Source organism: Canis aureus, chromosome 21 (genome assembly GCF_053574225.1).
Source record: "Canis aureus isolate CA01 chromosome 21, VMU_Caureus_v.1.0, whole genome shotgun sequence".
In the NCBI taxonomy this organism is placed as follows: domain Eukaryota; kingdom Metazoa; phylum Chordata; class Mammalia; order Carnivora; family Canidae; genus Canis; species Canis aureus.
This window is the reverse complement of record NC_135631.1, coordinates 5,910,018-5,925,738: the sequence shown is the minus strand read 5'-3', so window position 1 is coordinate 5,925,738 and position 15,721 is coordinate 5,910,018. Positions and strand designations below refer to the sequence as shown.

Sequence of the window (15,721 nt, the reverse complement as noted above, 5' to 3'; positions counted from 1 at the left end):
TCCATGTGTACATCCTAGACAACTGGAGCTGGAGCTCCAGCTTGGCTAAATTGGGCTGGACAAGTCAAGGGCATCAAGATAAATACCCTAGTATGCTGTTCATTGAACACAAGTGAGAAAGGATTTCCAAGCCAGGCTTTCTCTACCTGGACACAAAGGCTTTGCTTCTTGATTAGAAACACTTTTAACAACTATACCCCAACCCATTAATGCCCCCACTACTTTGGCTTATAATTTGGGGCAACACATTTCTCCCACTTCCCACCTTCTTAGGTGGTCATTTGGACACAGGATCATTCATCACTCATGGCATCCACCATGTTTTGAGCCCTTCCTATGTGCCAGGAAACTGCTAGGTCCTTTACTTAATTTTCACAAAAGCACCATGAAGCCTAGGCCAACGGCCATTTTCCAAATAAGGAAACTGAGACTCAGAGAGGTGAAATACCTTGCCAAGGTCCACACAGTAAGCACACAGGGAAATCAAGGCCTGTGGTCCTTCTCTAAGACCTTGCAGAAAATGCTAGAATTTCTGTGTCTGGAGGATGTTTGTAGTGCTGCCTGGGATATAGTGTCCTCCTGGTCTGCAGGAGAAGGTGAGACCCCCTAGGGCAGAGGGCTGAAGTTTGAAGGTTGAATGTTCAAGTGGTCATAAGGAGCCCTCACCTTCATAAGGTGACCCTTGACCACCTGGCCAGCATCCACTAACCTCTGAATCCTAACCTTTCTTCAGATCCTCAGCCCCATTCAGGGTTGTGTGGGGGCCATTCCCTCTGGCCATTGGCCACTCTTCCTTTCAGGTGGTCATTTCTACCATATCTCTGGGCTTGGCTCACATGCCACGTCCTTGGCAAGGTCCCCACTCTCCAACCCTCTCAGTTGTCCTCCACAGTCATTCTGCGCTTGCTGAATATGCATTTCCCACCAGCTGGAAGTTTCCAGGAGGCAGGGACTACTGGTTCCCAACACCCAGGAAGGTGTCTGGTAGGTATTCCACAACACTGGCAGAAGATTCAGCACCTCTGAAATTTTCTCCGGCCTCTTGCCACCTTCACCCCTCCAGGGACTGCTGACCTCTGCCTACCTCCCAAGGGCCTCCACCTAACATACTCTGCTGGACTCCAGTGCCTGGAACATTCCACATTCACGGCTGATCCCTGCCGGGGTCCCAGTGCTCACCCAGGGCTGAGCATGGGTTCTCATGCCTAAAAGGCTGCCCTGTTGTCTCTTTGCCCCCACTGATGCCTGGGTTCGTGCTCCCAAGCACCAGGAGGCTCTCTGTGGCCCTTTCTGAGCTGTGTGGCCAAGAGCAGGAGCCTCAGGACAGACACGGTCTGTCTATGTAGCCCCAACAGCAGGCCTGAGGCTCAGTCCCAGCCAGCCTCAGATGTTTGCAAAAGGAATACATGAATGGGTGGCCCTTCATGTGGCTGAGGGAGGCCAGAGCCACCAGCTCAGGTGGCAGGTGTCTGGAGGGATCTGTTTCCCTTGGACAAAGACTGGTGCAGGGGGCAGGTGAATAAATCATGAGAGGCCTAGAGCAGGGCTGGGGCAGGACAACTGACCTCATTGTGGGAGGTGAAGAACAGGAAGGTGGGCAGTGAGAGCGTAAGAGGGCTGGGGACATAACAGAGGGGCATAGGAGGCCCGTGGGGGTTGCCTGGCCCACCCCCACATTGCTCCCTGCTGAGCAAGAGGTTGGAGGTCAGCAGAAGGTAGGTGGGAGGTACTGGCAGAAGGTGGGGAGGTGGGGGGAGTTCAGAGCTATCCTGGAGCTCAGGGTGGGCAGAAGGTGGGATGTCTGGGGCCAGGCTCGGCTATGGTGGGGGCTGACTTTCCAGAATCCAGGAGTCATCCTGAGAGAGGGGATGGTGGGGAGAATAGGAAGAACGAGGGCAGACAAACAGAAAGACAGACAGACCAGTGTGAGAAGGGTTCTCATGCAACAGAGGGAGGGAATGACAGAGATGGGCATGAGTGGTCGGAGAGACCCACAGAGTCACAGCTGGACAGATGTCAACAGGGTGCAGGGGGTGACATGGGGCTGCAGGTGGACAGACACAGAGAGATAGGCACAGAGCCGAGGGCTGAGGGGCCAAGCCAGGCAGCAAGCAAGACAGAATAGTGGGGAAGGGATTGTGGGGGGTGTGCAGAGACCATGAGCCAGAGGCGAGGCAACGGAGGGTCTGCAAAGAAGGCCCAGTGGGGCCCCAAACCTCAGTCTGTGGCCAGGATGGGGCTGGAGCTAGTGGGTTGGGGGAGATGAGGATTTGGAGGAGTGGCTGTGTAAGCAGCATGGGGAGCTTGGAGAGCTAGGGGACTTGGGGACCTGGACTCATGGAGAGAGGAGCATGGGAAAGAGTAGCAGGGACCCTGTGGGAACCACACGCACAGCTGCCCACTCCAACCCACCCTCCTGCAGGAACAGGGCGACCAGAGTGGGAGCAGGAGGCACCAAGCCCTCGTCTCCATGGCCCTTCCCCAGGACCAGGCAGATGGCAGGCTCCCCGTGGGGGACCCCAGCCCCTCGGAGGGCACTCCAGGACCCAGTCAGGCTTCTGCCAGCCCAGCAGCCACCAGGCGTCGGCGGGCACTCCTCAGGGAGCTGGAATCTCAGGTCCAGGCAGCCTATGGGCAGGTAAAGGGGACAGGGGTGTGGGGCTGTCCTCAACTGAGGGCACCATGAGGGAACAGCGGGGATCCCACAGCCCACCTGGGGCCCAGGACAGAGCTCAGGGAAGAGACCCAGGACATGCATTTTGATGGAGGGCTCTGGGGGTCTGTCAGCTGCCCAGGAGGCTGGAGCCTCTCCCCACCTCTGCCCTCACTGAGCCCTGCATCCAGCCTACGGTGCCCAGAGTTGGCTCCCTTCCACTCTTCACCTGAGTACAAGGGGCAGGTGCTCCCCTGTGAGAGCAAGAGTCCTGGCAGGGAGGGGCAGGAGCCTCCTGGACTGGGCCAGGATTGCCTCCTCTCTGGACAGGGAGGAGGGGGAGAGTCCACCAAATCCATACTGCCATTCTGAGGGGAGAGGTGCCCAGCCCGCCCTGGCACACCGGGCACCCAGTCTCCTCCTCCCGGGTCTGGCCCTGCTTCTGAAGATATTAAATCTCTCCTGATTGGGGGAGATTAGGGTAGGGGTTAAGGGACAGAGGGCTGGAGAGGGGATATCTGGAAGACCCTCAGGAGCGAGCACAGGGAGGCTGTGCCTTCCAGGGGGCCTTGGGTCCCGAGTGGCCCCCCTCACCAGCAGAGATGCTCAGAGATAATCCTGGATTAGGACCCAAACCCCCGTGCCCAGGGCTCCCCGCCTGCCCACCCGCTCCCAATCTTCCCCACAAAACCCTAGGAAAATCCTCTGCAGTCCTCCCAGACTCTCACTGGGAGCAGCTGGGGGCTGTCAGGAGCCCACAGCATCCGCTGAGGCCCAGGCCTGGGCTGCCCCCAGGACACCAGGCCTGGCATGGTTCAGGAGCCCATGGGAAACTGTGCCAAGCGGCCTCGGCACCGGAGGCCTAAGGTAGGAAAGGGGGAGAAGCCAAGACCAGGAGGCTGGGCTGTAGCCTGGAAGAGTCAGGTGGGGTGGGCAGAGCCCTCTGTGAGGGCTGGACTAGATTAGAGACGGAGCAGCCTCAGGGGGATGGAGGGGTAGGTTCCCACTGCCCTAGACCAATCAAGATCAAGAGTCTGGGAAGGGCCCCAGACTCTAGCCCCTTCCATGGACCACTGGGCCTTTCCTGCCAAGCTCATCAGGCCCCCCAGCTGCGCTCCAGCTGCCTGTGCCTGCTGCTGAGAGCTGAGCTCAAGGTCCCATTCTGCCACTGGCTTTCTGAGTGACCTTAACCCGGTCCCTTCCTTTGCGGGGGTGGGTGGGCTCGGTTTGCCCAATTAAACAGTAAGGGGATGGACCGTCCCAGCCTAGAGTGTTGATGGGTGAGAGCTCCCACTGTCCCATGCCAGGTTCCAAAGACGGAAGAGGCTGGTAAATGAGGGTGGAGGGGCCACTACCCCCAGCTCATGGCTGGCTCTGCTGCAGGACCACTGGCAGTGGCCCAGCTCCCCACCAGGAGGCTCCCACCATGGCCCCAGGGAGCCCCCAGGCCCAGCTCTCCCACCAGGTGGCTCCCGGCCTGAGGAGCAGGGGGGCCCAGGGCCAGGCATCCAGGGTTACTCAGTGCTCAGCAGCCTAGTGGGGCCGGCCTGCATCTTCCTGCGGCCCAGCATCGCCGCCACCCAGCTCGTATGTATGGCTGCCCCAGGCTTTGCCTCCTCTCTGCCTCTCCCTGAGTAGGGGGGAGAGGATAGAGTGGGGTCTTTGGAGCAAAGGCACCCAGATCCAGGGGGTGGGGCAAAGAGAAGTGGAGAAACAGAAACAAGATCAGTGGGGAGACCCAGGGAGACATGCCAGGAAAGACAGAAGAGAGGACAGAAAGAGACCCAGAGAACCTCAGAGACAACCACAAGGGGGTGGGCAGGGAGGTGCCAGGGCCTCCAGGAGAGGGACAGAGAGACAATACGAGAGACAGAGTGACACCGAGGTCCCCAGGGCCAGGTCTGAGGGTCTGCCCAACCCCAGATCCACATCTGGCAAATTGAGCTCTGAGCCCCAGGAGAGGGTGGGGGCAGGGAAGGGGGGGCCCAAGACACCAGGCCAGTCAGCAGCAATGGTTGGAGCATGTCTGAGCAGTGTCAGACAGACACAGGCCCTGCCCATCGTGTTGGGGGTGCTGAGTGGGGAGCCCTCAAAGAACAGAGGATGGGGTGCAGATACCTGGGTGGTCCAGGGACTTCTTAACCTGTCTGTGCCCCCAGGACCGGGAGCTGCGGCCAGAGGAGATTGAAGGTAAAGGGTTTTGGAAAAGACTGGTGTCTCCAAAGGGGTGGGCAGAGGGTGGGGCACACAGGGTGGGGGCACTGGGTGTGGCCTCAGCTGGTCGCCAGGAGGAACTAGGGTCAAGGAGGCGGTTGCAGGAGATGGAGGAGATGGAGACCACACTGGACAGGGAGGGGCTGACCGGACCCCCAGCTGTCAGTCCCCAGATCTCATTGCCAGGCAGGTTGAGGGCCCCTTTTATATCTGGTCATTCAGCAAACACCTCCCGGGTGCTCGCCATGTGCCTAGCCCTGTGTGGGGAGAACTGGGGAATGCAGCAAACTGGACAGATGGGGCCCATGTCCTCTGGAAACAGATGTCAATGAGTCAACTATGAGTACAAATGCTGCTAAGTGCTCTCAAGGAAATGAACAGATGGGCTGGAGGGGACCAAATGGAGAGGAAAGGCTTTCTTGAGTAGGTGACATAAAGACTAGAAGAGGGTAGAGTTCCAGAACGTGAGCTCCTTGAGGATAGGAACTGTTTCCTTTCTTTCCCTCCCTCCCTTGCTGCCATACCCCCAGTACCTAGAGCAGAGCTTAGCACACAGTAGATGCTCCTTAAATATTTGTTGAAAGAATGAGTTAAATAGCATGTGCTAAGACCCCGTAATAGCAAAAAGAAACTGATGCTTACAAGGAGGAAGTGAGCAGACCAAGGTGAGAGGCTGTGCTGGTCCAGGGACATGTGTAGGAGGAACTGACCCCGCCCTGCCCGGCAGAGCTGCAGGTCGCCTTCCAGGAGTTTGACCGGGACCGGGACGGCTACATCGGCTACCGGGAGCTGGGCGCCTGCATGCGGACGCTGGGCTACATGCCCACCGAGATGGAGCTCATCGAGATTTCACAGCAGATCAGTATGTGCCTCAGACTTGCCCCACGCCCAGTTCTCCAGAGGCCATGGCCATGGCTTGAGCAGCTGGGCAGCCCAGGGAACACAGGGGCCTCCCCACGTTGACCCCCGGAGCCCGGGGCCCTGGTCATTCTCAGGGCACCATCCCCTACAGGGTGGGCAGGGCAAGGATCACGATCCCCATTTTTCAGTTGAGAAAACTGAGTCTCTGAAAGCTTAAGTGACTTGGCTAAGGTCACAGAGCCAGGTCACTTGAGCCAGGACTGAAACCCAAACTCTTCAGGGAAATTAAGAAAAGCCACCAGAAAACACAGATGATCCAGCCTGTGGGGCCCCATTCAGTGGGGCAGGGGAGAGGGAGAGGCCAGGAGAGGTGGGCATAGGAGGGCTGGGCAGGGGTCTCTGACGGGCCTGGCCTCCAGGTGGCGGAAAGGTGGACTTTGAAGACTTCGTGGAGCTCATGGGCCCCAAGCTGTTGGCAGAGACAGCAGACATGATTGGCGTCAGGGAGCTCCGGGACGCCTTTCGGGAGGTGCGGCCCCTGGGGCTGGAGGGCGGACGGAGGCCTCGGGTCCGCTGTGAGTGGGGGCCGAGTGAATGAATGACTGGGTCGGACACTCAACGCCACGACCAATGCCACCACAGTTTGACACCAATGGTGATGGCTGCATCAGCTTGGCGGAGCTGCGGGCAGCCCTCAAGGTCCTGCTGGGGGAGCGCCTCAGCCAGCGGGAGGTGGACGAGATCCTCCATGACATTGACCTCAACGGGGATGGCCTGGTGGACTTTGAAGGTACCACTTACCCTCTGTGCTTCGGCCCACACACCCTGACTGGTTTTTGACAGAAAAGGAGCATTGTCACTGTGTGCCAGACCCCATGTCCTCTCCCCGTGAGCAGGACAAGAAAGTCCATTCTTAGGAAAGTGTGAGTGCTTAGCAAAAGATGTGGATGGAGCCAAGACGTGAAGCCAGACAGTCTGACGGAAACCCACTTCTTCCTCTGTGCTGTATTCCCACAGGGGGAAAACAAGGGTTAAATAATAATAGGAAGCCAAAGAAGATGAGTAAGTAGAAATTCTCCAAAGTAGGCCCCAAAATTGTCTGTGAGCTTCCTAGCAGCCAAAGCAAAGAGGAAAATAGTGTTTTCCATAAAACAAAGCCCCTCTTCTTAGCCCAAAGGCCTATTCCCTACCAGATCCAGAAGACTCCCTTACAGGCCCTGCCCTGGACCACACTCCCTCCCACCTTAAGGCCCGTATATCAGTCTCACCACTACTGGGCTCCAGAGAGCAGACCTGCAACCTTGGCTTTGTCCTGGCAGAGTTTGTGCGGATGATGTCACGTTGAGCCTGCACAGAAGCTCAGGACTTGGCAGCAGACAGGACTTGGGACCACAGCGACTGCCTGTCAGTGTGTTCCAGGAAGCCCACTGCCTCCAAATGACTCTCCCATTCTCCTTCCTACCCCACCTGTGTGTGACACCCCAGCCTGCCCTCACCCCCCAGCCCCACTTCCTCACCAACCCATGCCCATCCCTGTCTAACAATAAAGTATCTTGGAGCCTGGGGAGATGGCTTTTGCCTCTCGCTTGTTACCCTGGAGCACCCAGTATTTGGCCCCCAAAAGTTAAGTCCTGGGCTGCAAGACCCATCAACTGTGAACTCCAGGTAGGCAGGAGCCCTTTCTGGATTCTGGGACTATCCCAGAGCAAGTGTCAGGAGATGTTCCAGAGCTGGGATGCCCCTCACCCTGTAAAAAAGGCTCCTGCCAGGCCCATGGTTACACATGCCTGGCATGTGCTGCCAGATTCTTCTTCCTAAAATGTGACTTGCGTTGTGTCACACTGCTGTTCAGGAACTGGCCATGAACCCCATCACTCCCAGATTAATCCAGCCCTTTCTCCCGGCATCAGAAGGTTCTGGGAGGAGGAAGGCTGGCATAGAGTCACACACAATGAGGATGAAGTAGAGGTGGGACTTACACCCTAGCCCCAGGATTCTAAAGTCACAGTGCTAACAGGAGAGGGGGCCTTGGAATCAAGGTGACTCAGGCCTCAGGCTCTCCTAGCTGCAGCAAACAGCTGCTCTGCAGAACACTGCCTGGCCCAAGGCTGTTCCGACCTGCTGGGAGTGAGGACACAAGCCCTAACCTCCTGGTCAAGAAGGGGTGAGAACTTTCAGAGCTCCTGCCTGGGCTTCACCATCACTGCCACCAACAAGATGGCCTTGGGACCAAGAAGGCAGGCAGTCACTGGTGTCTGGCCCAGCCCAGAGTCTGGACACCAAGGTGCCAGGGTTGGCTGCAGCAGCCTCAGCACCACTCACTTGCCTAGCAGATCCCAATTAATCCTAATACTCAATTACGTGATCTCTCCTGCCAGTCTGGCAGCTCTTCTCTGGGGGCTGTGGTCCATCCTCCCTCCCACCACCCCCTACCAGCTGGCACAGATGGCATGGCTGCCTGGGATGTCTGTCCCCTCTGCAGGGGCCAGGGGTAGTGATGGATGTGTGTCAGAGGAAGACCAGAACCCTGCTCAGGGCCTGCCTCCTACTGCCCCTTGCCTCCCCACCTGGCAGGCTCTGGGGCTGGGGTGGGGACAGGAGGTAATGAGGGGGGATAGTCTCAGCTGGTTGCCATGTATCTGCTAGCACAAAAAGTGCCTACTGTTCTCCAAATCTCATACATGCCCTCCTACCCCAAAAAGGCTGCTGGCCCAAAAGGTCCCAACCAGATAACTGTGACAACAGAGACCAGCCAGGAAGGAAGAGTAAGGAGGTAGAGACTGTGCTGAGCTCAGAGCCCTTTCTCTGTTTAAAGGGGGCACCTATCACCCAACCACATTGGCTGTTGCCAGGTGGAGCAGGCCAGAGCTATGAGAGCTTCTGATTTCCCAAAAGAAACCAGAAAGTTGGATTTACATTAAGTCCACTTTAAATAGTTTTGACTATCGACTATAGCATTCAATAAGGTGTATAACCTTAAGTGTACAGCAAAATGAGCTTTACATGTTTGTGTGCCCAGGTAACCATCACCCACAAAAGGATATTACATCCACTTATTTTATTTAAAATAGTTCTCGGCTTACAGAATTATTTGAAGATAGTACAAAAGCTCTTGTATAAACTACTACGGCCAGTTTCTCCTGTGTGTTGGCCACGGTTCTCCAGAGAAACAGAACCAATAGATGCCTCTGTGTATGTGTGTATGTGGGTGTGTGGATGTGTGTGTAAAGACATTTATTGTAAGGAATTGGCTCAGGTGATTTCAGGTGCTGAGTAGTTCCATGATTTGCAATCAGCAAGGTGGAGACACAGGAGAACTGGTGGTTCAGTTCCAGTCCAAGCCCAAAGGCCTGAGAACCAGGAAAATTGATGGTGTCAGTTCTAGTCTGAGGGTGGAGGACTGATGTCCTAGCTCAACCGTCAGGTAGGCCAGGTTCCCTCTTACTCAGCCTTTCTGTTCCATTTGGGTCTTCAACTGATTGGATAAGGGCCACTCACCAGGGGAAGGGCCATCTGCTTTACTCCATCTACCAATTCAATGGATGTTAACCGCATCCAGAGACACCCTCACAGACACACCCAAAATCATATTTGACCAAATATCTGGGCCTTGTGACCCAGGCAAGTTGACCCTTAAAAGTAACCATCACAGTCTGTTAATATCTCACATTAGAATTGGTACATGTGCCACAATTAATGAACTAACACTGATACAGTTATTAACTAAAGTCGATATTTTATGCAGATTCCATAATTTTTTCCCTGATTATCCTGCTGTTCCAGAATGCATCCAGGATACCACAATACATTAGGCATCATGTCTCCTCAGACTCCTCTCAGTTTTGACAGTTTCTCAAACTGCTCTTGCTTTCTTAGGATCATGGCAGTTTTAAGGACTGGTCAGATATTTCATAAAAAGTCCCTAAATTGGGATTTGTCTGATGTTTCTCTCATGATTAATCTAGGGTTATGGGTTTGCAGGAGGAAGACCACAGAGGTAAAGTGCCCTTCTCATCCATTATTATCAAGGGTACATACTATCAACATGACATCACTATGGATGTTGACCTTGATCACCTGGCTGGAGGTAATGTTTGTCTAAATTTCTATCCTAGTGGGCAGCCTGGGTGGCTCAGCGGTTTAGTGCCACCTTCAGCCAAGGGCGTGATCCTGAAGACCCAGGATTGAGTCCCACGTGGGGCTCCCTGTGTGGAGCCTGCTTCTCCCTCTGCCTGTGTCTCTGCCTCTCTCTCTCTCTCTCATGAATAAATAAATAAAATCTTTAAAAAAAATTTCTATACTAGAAAATTACTCTTTTTTCTTTCTCCCATTATGTACTACACTCTCTGGAAGAAAGTCACTATGTACCCCCACACTTAAGGGGTGGGGGTTAAAATCCACCTGATTAAAGGCATATCTACATAAACTACTTGGAATTCTTCTACATAGATTTGTCTCTTCTCTTCCTTTATTTGTTTACTCAACCATTTATATATATATATGATATACCATATAAGTTATATATGATATGTTATATAATTACATCTACTTACATACATATAATTACATCCTAGACATTACATATCAACATATAATATCTCCACCTTTATTTACTCAACCATTTATATGTATAAATGATATACATAAATATATATATATATATCAGTATAGGCTTATAGATATTTATTTTATGCAAGTTATAATCCTATTCTTTTTAAAATTTTGTTCAAATTGCTCCAGCTTTGGCCACTGGCAGCCCTTTCAGCTGGCTCCTGTATCCCTTTGGTATATACCCATCATGTTAGCATTTGGGGTTTGGGATTTTGGGGTGTGGTGGGTTTGGGGTTTTGTGAGGTTTTTGGCTTTTTTTGTTTTGTTTTTTTTCTTCCAAGATCATCTTGTATATTTCCTACCCCAGTCTTAGAATTAGCCATTTCTCCAAGGAACTCTGGTTCACTTTATTGGAGAATGCTATTAGAAACCAAGATCTGGGTGCTAAGTTGCTTCTAGGCCCTCTCAGCAGACAGAGGAGATACCCATGTACACTAATCTGTGTATATGCAGTCTTTATATAATTTCTCTATGTAACCAACTGTATCTACATTGAGCTAAACAGGAGTTCATACTGATATCTCCAGTTCCAACCTGGATCGTGTTAGCCTCCTCCACATGCTTACCTGTCACTACTTATTCCAACAATAAGAAATCATCCATCCTGACTTAACTGTCAATTCTAGTGTACATGTGCTGTGGCTTCACAATTGTTAACCCATACTGCCACAGAAAACCGCTTCATCAACTAAGGTTGATGCTTACCCGCAGCTCCTTTACATTCACTTACAGACTCCGCCCATTTCCAGATTAGCACCTTACTCCCCCACCCCTTTAGTGAGGCTGTCTCAATCCTACCATACAAAATAACTTCACTGCCTTAAAAAAAAAAAAAAAAAAAAATCCCCGATGTCACTCATTTAACTCTACCCCTCACCACCCCCGGCACCCAGTAATCTGTTTACCTCATGTATGAGTTTGTCTTTTCCAGAATGTCATACAATTGGAACCATACAGCGCATAGCTTTTTCAGACTGGCTTCTTTCACTTAGAAATATGCCTACCTGTGTCTTTTCAGAGCTAGATAGATGATTTCCTTTTATTGCTGAATAAATAGTCCCTTATACGGATATATCACAGTTTGTTCATTCGCCAATTGAAAGCTGCCTCCTCTGCAAAGACTCCTGTGATGTCACCAAGCAGGCTCCTTCCTCTTAGTTCCAATGCATCCTGTATACCAGTCTCCACATTGTCTTATTGTGCTGTGTGCCTTTGCTTTCCTGTCTGTCTCTCCTTGAGACCAGGAGCTCCTTGAGGAGAGAAGCCACGGCCAGTTCATTTCCATATCATCAGTGTCCCGCACAAGGATGGAGGATGGAGTCAGAAAATGCCTGTTGGATGAATGGACGAATGAATGAAATGTCACGGAGAGGAGGAAAATCTACAGACCTGGGGCATGAAGAATACACAAGGCCAGAATAGTTTTGAGGCGAAGTAGCCCAAGAGAAAGGGTTAGTGTTCGGAGGAAAGTCTAAGATCTAGGGTGGTGAGGAATGAAATTTGAGGGGAGGGGTCTGGATGCAGAAATGGAAAGAAAAGAGGACAATGAAACAAGCTTATGAATATTCATTTATCCACACAACCCTGTAAGACAGTTATTACTAACGTCCGCATCTTTACGATGGGGAAACCCAAACATACTAGGGTAACTTGCCCAAGGGGAAATCGCTGGTGCGGTGGGGTGAGATTCGAACCATCAGCCTCGCTCCACTCGGTGCTCTCACCCAAGATCGGTTTGGTACAGGGCCCGGCGAGCGGCGAGAATTCAACGAAGGCGAGATGATCCTGCTGTCGTCAGTAGGAGGCCCAGGCTCGGAGTCTTGGAGGACTGGCTGAGGGGTCTTTGAGGCCGCCCTCGGACCTAACACGAGCTTAGACCAGAGGACGAGGCAAACCCGAGAGGCGCGGAGGCAGCGTCGATGAGGGACCCGTTGCCATAGGAACAAACGGAAGCTTTAGGAGGGCGCATGCGCAGGCCGGGGAAAGGGTGTGGAGCCGGCGAAAGGTGACGTAAAAGCGCACGGGGTGAGACGCAGGGCTCCGCACGTCAAAGCCCTGCGTCCTCCGGCATTCAGTGCAGTGGAAAGGCGCGCGCGGTGCTGGCGCCGGCAGTGATAGCAGCCCCAACTGGACCGAGAGCAGGCGGTGCGGAGCTGACGTGCAGAGCAGCGCCAGTGAAGCGTGAAGGCGGCGCCCGCGCCGGGAAGACCCCTCCGCGCAAAACGCGGCCGACCGGACCCGGGTCCCGGCTTCCAAGGCCCCGCCTCTCGGGCCTTGGGACTAATCGGATTGAGAGCGCGCCGGCCCGGACCCCGAACTCGCCAATTGCGTAGGGCGTCAGCTACCGCCCAATCCGGAGCAGACAGGTGCGAGGTCCGAAAGGCGGAGACCAATCAGCAGCGGTTGCGGCCTGTTGGGGCCGATCTCTGCCAATGAGGAGGCCCGAGTGACATCCGCGCACACCAATCGGGAGTGAGAGAGCGTTCGTGCCCGCCCGCCCTTCCGGCCTGAGCTCTATTTACCAGGGGCGTGCGGCCGGTTTACCAATCAGAGCGCGGCTGAGCGGCCGAGCAGCCAACCCCGGAGGAGCGGCCGGCCGGCGTCCGCCGCACCCGAGAGTTGGGGATGTCCTACAAACCCATCGCCCCCGCCCCCAGCAGCACCCCCGGCTCCAGCACCCCTGGGCCCGGCACCCCGGTCCCCACAGGTGAGGATCCGACTCTACCCCTGCTCGCTTGCCCGGGTGGTCGAGGTCTCGAGAACACGGCCCGAGTTCTGCAACACTGGGCCTGCTGCCTCCCCTCTCTGAGCCTCAGTTTGCTGGCCTGTGAAGTGGGCGTGGTCACGTAAGGGCTAGTTGGTGGAGCGCAGGGGGAGGGGTTTGTCGCTGAAGTTGAGCGCCTGGAGCGAAGTATCCCTTTGGAGGGAAGCGGGCGAATCCGGTCGGGGGCTTGGAACGCTGGGAGGCCGGGTCCCGGCCCCGCGCTGACCTATTACTCGCGCATGTTGCAGCCGGAAGTGTCCCATCGCCGTCGGGCTCAGTGCCGGGAGCCGCTGCCCCTTTCAGGCCCCTGTTTAACGACTTTGGACCGCCCTCCATGGGCTATGTACAGGTGAGTGGGGTGAGGGATTGCCTACGGACGGGGACTGGAGGTCCCCGCGGGCCCTGAGCTCATGGCCCTGTCCTCTTTTGACATAGGCAATGAAGCCACCTGGCGCCCAGGGCTCCCAGAGCACCTACACGGACCTGCTGTCGGTCATAGAGGAGATGGGTAAAGAGATCCGGCCCACCTATGCTGGCAGCAAGAGCGCCATGGAGCGCCTGAAGAGAGGTAAGTGAGGCTTCCACCCTCCCTGCTCAGGAGACTAACACTGGACAATCCTTCCTTAGCAAAGGAAGGACATCTGGAGGCCGCGTGACCCAAGCCTAAACAAGGGTGGGTGTCACTTTCCAGGGAGGTGTTTTGAATTGAATTGAAATTGAGTCCGTTTGGGGGGAAGGACCAGGGCATTTGTCTTTCAAAAGGACAAATTTGAGGATTAGCCAAATTGTTAATCTCATCAGGCCCTTTATCATCCTCCTCCCTTTCACTGGAAGGAAAGGGGGTGGGGAAGGAGGGTCTTCCTCTGGAGGATGAGGGTGGGACCCTGCAGGGTCGCTGCATGTTACTTGCCCATTCCCACCTCAGGCATCATCCATGCCCGGGCCCTAGTCAGAGAGTGCCTGGCAGAGACAGAGCGGAACGCCCGCACGTAACAGGACGCAATTCCACCGCCGAGTCTGGACCTTTCCTGGCCACTGCAGAGCACCTGCTTCTCCCTGGCCTTCACCCCGAGTTGCACTTCCCAACCTGGGCTTCCTGTCCTGTGTCCCTTGGTGGGTGCCCTCCAGGAACCAGGGGGCGGCTCTCACTCCAGCCGACAACACTTGACTGGGACTCTTTCAAGAGTTAGCAGCGAGGTCACTGTGAGTCCCGCCCATGACCTGCCAACAGTGTTGATCCAACTGGAGCTTGCTCCTTTCTGTGGCCCCCACCACTCAGCACTTACCCAGGACTTGTCACCACCTTTCCTAGACTCCTCCCCTAGCAAGGCCTCCCTAGGCCTGTCACCTCCCTGCCTTGTCTCCTGGGCCATAGCGACTCTTTTTTCAGTCAGTGTCTTTTGCTAAATATGCCCTTTTTGTATAAATAAAAGATAATTTGGAGTTGTTCTCTCACCTCTTAATCTTTCTGAGTGTGGTGCTTCTGCTGAGCCAGGAAGAAATTGGAAAAGAGGAGATCGAGGAGGGGAGAGGGGCAATGCAGTGGTGGGAGACAGGGCCACTGAACCTGGCCTGGCCTGGCTCCTACTGTCCATTGACTTGGCTGGGACCCTGCCCTCCTCCAGCCCTGGGCCTTCACAGTTCTGAGTCTTGAAAAGGCTTAAGCTCCAGTAGCTGTGAGCCCTACCCTCCTACACGTGGTGCCACCAGGGGGCAGCCTGGAGCTTTAGCCGCCTCCACAGCTGGAGGGCACTGTCGCCAGCCCGGGCCTAGAGGGTTCTTTCTCTGGATTGGCAGTCAGTGCCTGGCAGGGTGGAAATGTCAGTTCATATAAGCCAGGCCCTCACGTGTATTAATTTTCTAAAATCTTAACCTCCCAGTCAACCCTGGAAGGTTCTGAACACGTCCTGACTTCTCAGAGGAGAGGGGGCACTGCTGCTGCTTTTCTCCAGCACCTGAGAAGCAGAGCCAAGGGGAGAGGATGGTCTTCCAACAGGAGCGAGATCCAGCTTGGTGCTGCCATCCACTGTCCCAGCACCTCCTAGCCAGCTGGGTGTGGTCCCGTGAGCCCAGCCCTCAGGTGTCTCAGCCTTTGCCCAGGGTCTGGTTGGCCAGACTTGTGGACCCGGAAGGCATCTGTGGGAAAAGCCATGGGGCCCCATTCAGGGGCTAGACCAAGGACTTCCGGTGACCACAGTAGCGGTCTGCCTGGGTGTGTACCTGAATGACCCCAGAGGCCTAGGGCACTGGAACCCCAGCCCCTTAGAAGAGGCAAGTCTAGGACCAGCTTCTCGGCTAACTTTGGGGACTGAGACATTTCCCCTATCCCGGGTTCCAGGTTGGAGGGCTGGGGAGAATGGGGATGGGGTCCTGCCATATTTCCATGGCACACAGGAGGGCTGGGCCAGGGTGGAGACACGAGCCATTAGAGCTTAGGAGATCCCAAAGAGCATAGCGGGAGTAAAAAGCGCCAGCACTTGGAGAACTGCGTCTTCCCCCGCTGCCTGGGGGAAGGAAGGCAAGGGCCGCCCTCCGCCGCCACGGGCGGGGCTGCGGGACCCCGCAGGAGTGGGGAGGGCCAGCCGGGCCCAGGAAAGGGGCGGGGCGGCCGCAGTGAC

The 15,721-nt window shown here is 54.9% G+C and overlaps 2 protein-coding genes and 1 long non-coding RNA gene across 4 annotated transcripts; 2 read left to right on the top strand and 1 right to left on the bottom strand.

The window, feature by feature from the left end:
* Window positions 1-3,463: 3,463 nt before the first annotated feature.
* CABP2 (calcium binding protein 2) lies at window positions 3,464-6,574 on the top strand. Its single transcript, XM_077864271.1, has 6 exons — window positions 3,464-3,520; window positions 4,037-4,240; window positions 4,813-4,843; window positions 5,595-5,729; window positions 6,148-6,257; window positions 6,371-6,574. Exons 1-6 carry the CDS (start codon window positions 3,464-3,466, stop codon window positions 6,566-6,568), a joined length of 735 nt encoding a protein of 244 aa, XP_077720397.1. The 3' UTR covers window positions 6,569-6,574.
* Window positions 6,575-10,310: 3,736 nt separating this feature from the next.
* LOC144292413 (uncharacterized) lies at window positions 10,311-15,652 on the bottom strand. Of its 2 annotated transcripts, none has more exons than XR_013359817.1 (2): window positions 11,981-15,652; window positions 10,311-11,670 (listed from the first exon to the last, which is right to left on the bottom strand). It is a non-coding gene; the product is annotated as an uncharacterized LOC144292413 (long non-coding RNA). The 2 variants fall into 2 exon arrangements; XR_013359816.1 differs by having other exon boundaries at window positions 11,994-15,652.
* CDK2AP2 (cyclin dependent kinase 2 associated protein 2) lies at window positions 12,368-14,566 on the top strand. The gene is made up of 4 exons (XM_077862631.1): window positions 12,368-13,046; window positions 13,352-13,452; window positions 13,539-13,671; window positions 14,029-14,566. The coding sequence occupies exons 1-4, from the start codon at window positions 12,965-12,967 to the stop codon at window positions 14,094-14,096; spliced, it is 384 nt and encodes a 127-aa protein (XP_077718757.1). The 5' UTR covers window positions 12,368-12,964; the 3' UTR covers window positions 14,097-14,566.
* Window positions 15,653-15,721: the final 69 nt, after the last annotated feature.